The sequence below is a fragment of the Mytilus edulis genome, chromosome 1, assembly GCF_963676685.1.
Source record: "Mytilus edulis chromosome 1, xbMytEdul2.2, whole genome shotgun sequence".
Lineage (NCBI taxonomy): Eukaryota > Metazoa > Mollusca > Bivalvia > Mytilida > Mytilidae > Mytilus > Mytilus edulis.
Window position 1 is genome coordinate 64,555,784 of NC_092344.1, and position 3,347 is coordinate 64,559,130.

Consider the following 3,347-nt stretch of genomic DNA (forward strand, 5'->3'; position numbering starts at 1 on the left):
ACAACCACTGCACTGCCTTTGTCTGCAGGTTTAATGACGATATTGTTGTTAGATCGTAAGTGTTTCAGTGCAGTCCGTTTTTCATTGGTAAGATTGTCAAAAGGTTTATTGTTATTTTTAGTATTTCTAATAATGTCCGACTTAAAGTTATCAAAACATTGATTCCAGGGTAGCATTTTTGCTCGGTTTAGGGATCCAAGAACTCTTTTTAAAAAAATTTTAGTTGTTCTCGTCTTCAAAAATTTTCTTCCGTTTTTTAGCGGAATTCCGCTTTCCGCTCGACTTCTTTCCGATTTCTTGCTTTGAATTCCGTTTTTTTTATTTATCACGGCAAAACCGGATATTTTTCCGCTCTTCTCCGAATCCGATAAAAATTATATAAAAAAACTTCCAAAAGCGGAAATAAGCTCATTTTTGATTGGCCATAGCTATGTTTTAATAAAAGGACGAACGTGATTGGTCGAGATTTCAAAGTCAAGATGAAAGATGGTTTCCCGTGTTGTACTTCAGAGGGACTCATACAATTTGGAAGTTGACAAAGGTGTCAAAAACTGTTGGAAATGGGATTGTGTTGAACGTTCGGTTTATGGCAACCCAGTAGGCCAGTTTATTAGGAAAATTAACTCAAGAGGAATTGCCAGATGTGAGTTATGTCAAAAAGACATCAATTACGCTAGAAGAGGCTGGAAAAGTTTGGAGCAACACTTAACCAAAAAACTTCACCTGGACAATTTGAAAATGAGAAAAACAAACCACAGCCTGTCTGGTACGTTGAAATTTCTTTATTTATTTGTCTAAATGTTGTGTATCTATCTTTTAAGCAATGAGGTATATTCTTTTAGGATAAGGAGAACTGTCCTACTCTCTTTGCTTTTCTTTCTTTGACCAAACTTTAAGGCCTGGGAAATTGGGGATAGGGGGGTATAAATTCTTAATTTCTAGGGGCTACTATGCCCAAATTTTTTGTAGGTCTGGACTTAGTTTTTTTCTGCAAATATTTCTTCAAATGATGTATAAGTCAAAGGGATGAACACCAACACACAGGTTGGGAACAATCCCTAAAGAGGGATATCCCTTAAATGTCCCAACCTGACAAAAGCAATAATTACCACTTAATCTACAATATAAAAACATTTTAATGCTGTAGTCAGACATTTTTTCAAAATGCATCTAAAGTCTCTTTTAACTAGATTGACTTGTTGTTGTAATACTTAACTTGTTTTATTTTTAGGTGCATTTGGAGCAAAATTAGATACTCACCAAGGTATATATGGATTACATCCAATGTTCAAGTCATCTGCAGAACTAAAACAACCTGCACCAGCTTCACTTGCATCATTTCAGGATAGGGTAACAAATATGGAATCTATGGTAGTGGCATTTACTTCCGAAACTTCCCTTGTGCCAAAAATGCTTGAATTGGCAAAAACTTTATCTGATGATAAAAAGGCTTTGGACTCCATCACTATGAACAGAACCACTGCTTGATATAAGACCCGTTTTGGCGTTGGAAAAACTTTTGAAGAAGATCTTATAAGATGTTTGAAGACAAGTTGCTTTTCCTTGAATATGGATAAAAGCACAAGTTCTAACTATCAAAAGGTGCTAACTATACTTGCTAGTTACTTCTGTAAAATCTCAAACAAAGTAGTGGTCAGGCATTTATCTTCCCTGACATGTGTTACTGTAAACAGTGAAGCTCTGTATACAAAAGTTGTGGATGTATTTGAAAAAAATGACATACCATGGAAAAACTTGGTCATCAATCTTAATGGATTCATGCAACGTCATGCGTGGTTCGAAATCTGGACTTGAGACCAGTATTAGAAGTCAGAAGGCTCCACACCTATTGGATGTTGATGGCGATACTTGTCATCATGTTCATAACTCAGCCAAAGCATTCTGCAAGCCATTTGATGGATTTATAGAACAGCTATACAATGACTTGTTTAATGATTTCAAGTGGTCTCCAGATTTAAGAGAGTTTTTTCAAGAAATTTGTGCAATGCTCAACATTAAGTTTACCATGCCTCAAAGATATGTAGGTCACAGATGGCTTTCAGTTTACGATGTCACAGTAGATACTCTTAGACTTTTTGATGGATACACTGTGTTTTATGTGCCATGGATAGATGAAAAGATTCGTCACAAATACCTGATATCTGTTGTGGAAGTGTACCACAGGTTAGGTGTATCAGAGTCATCCAGAGCCAGGATTTTAGAAATAAGAAAGGTGGGTTTTTGATTTTATTTTTATTTAAATATTTTCAAGTTATTGTTATTTTTGTTAATTAATATTTGTAATTATTATCAAAAATGCCATTCACAAATTACCTGTATTCTTTATAGAAATTAAAGTACTTAATGTTTATTAAATTGTTCATTTTATCAATGGGCTGTTATATAAATTATATAATAGCCCATTGATAAAATGGACTTCACATAAATTATTTATTGAATGACAAGCAGACAGAATTCTATAATACTATTGTTGACATATTGTAATTGAATACAGGAATACTTATATTTCTTTCTTTTGTTTGTTATAATGTTTAAAGTGTTTTGATTTAATTATTTTTTGTTTGTTTTTAGTTTTGTTTTATTTTTACAGTGGATAATGTGGAGTCAATGTCCATTAAAATAATGAAAGCAACACCAAACAACTTCTAGTATTAAGTAAGCAAATAAAGGTTTCAGTACAGCATCCAGTTCATGATAATTTTCAATAAATGTGTGGAAGGGTATTTATTTCTTAATTAAAAGTCCAAGTATTGGGTTCATTCTTAAACTGATTCTTTATCATGTTTGTAAATTATTGAATTTTTTTCAGCATTTAATTTTGACCCACTTAGATGCTTAGAATTTTAAATGGAGAGGAAAAAAAATAAACAATGTAAATTTTGTACATTTTTCATTTCTTAAAGAGAAAACAATCTGAAAATTCAACTGACTGACAACACAAAAAATCACATGCATAACAACACATATTGGGAATAACAAAGAGTCAATATATGTAAGCTCAATTTAACTATTGCCATTGCCTTGTTATTAATACTAAGACATATATTAATTAAAACTATCATTTACAGTGTCTTCTGAAGAAAAATCTGACAAAAGATGGTCTTGAAAGAAAGAAGAGAATTGTTGGAAAAGTATTTTACGAGAGAAGTTTTGCAAAAATGATAATGGGCCTGTATTCCTCAGTATTGCCTCTTTTGAAGCAGTTTGTCTTAACCTTTGAAATGAAAGAGCCAATGATTCATGAGCTGCATGAGCAATTAGTAAGTGCAAATGCAAAAAACAATGTCCCATATATACAGCAAAAAAAACACCAAAAAATATGAAGC

The 3,347-nt window shown here is 32.7% G+C and overlaps 1 protein-coding gene across 1 annotated transcript; it reads left to right on the plus strand.

Moving 5' to 3' along the window:
* The first annotated feature begins 1,500 nt into the window (after positions 1-1,500).
* Positions 1,501-2,750, plus strand: LOC139519821 (uncharacterized). Its single transcript, XM_071312099.1, has 2 exons — positions 1,501-2,233; positions 2,612-2,750. The coding sequence occupies exons 1-2, from the start codon at positions 1,721-1,723 to the stop codon at positions 2,642-2,644; spliced, it is 546 nt and encodes a 181-aa protein (XP_071168200.1). The 5' UTR covers positions 1,501-1,720; the 3' UTR covers positions 2,645-2,750.
* The last annotated feature ends 597 nt before the right edge of the window (positions 2,751-3,347 follow it).

Bases quoted from the DNA above. Each gene is read 5' to 3' on its own strand.
- LOC139519821 (XM_071312099.1), top strand. From the start codon at position 1,721: ATGTATTTGAAAAAAATGACATACCATGGAAAAACTTGGTCATCAATC. The intron at 2,234-2,611 runs GTGGGTTTTTGA...TTATTTTTACAG, and splicing joins GGATTTTAGAAATAAGAAAG to TGGATAATGTGGAGTCAATG.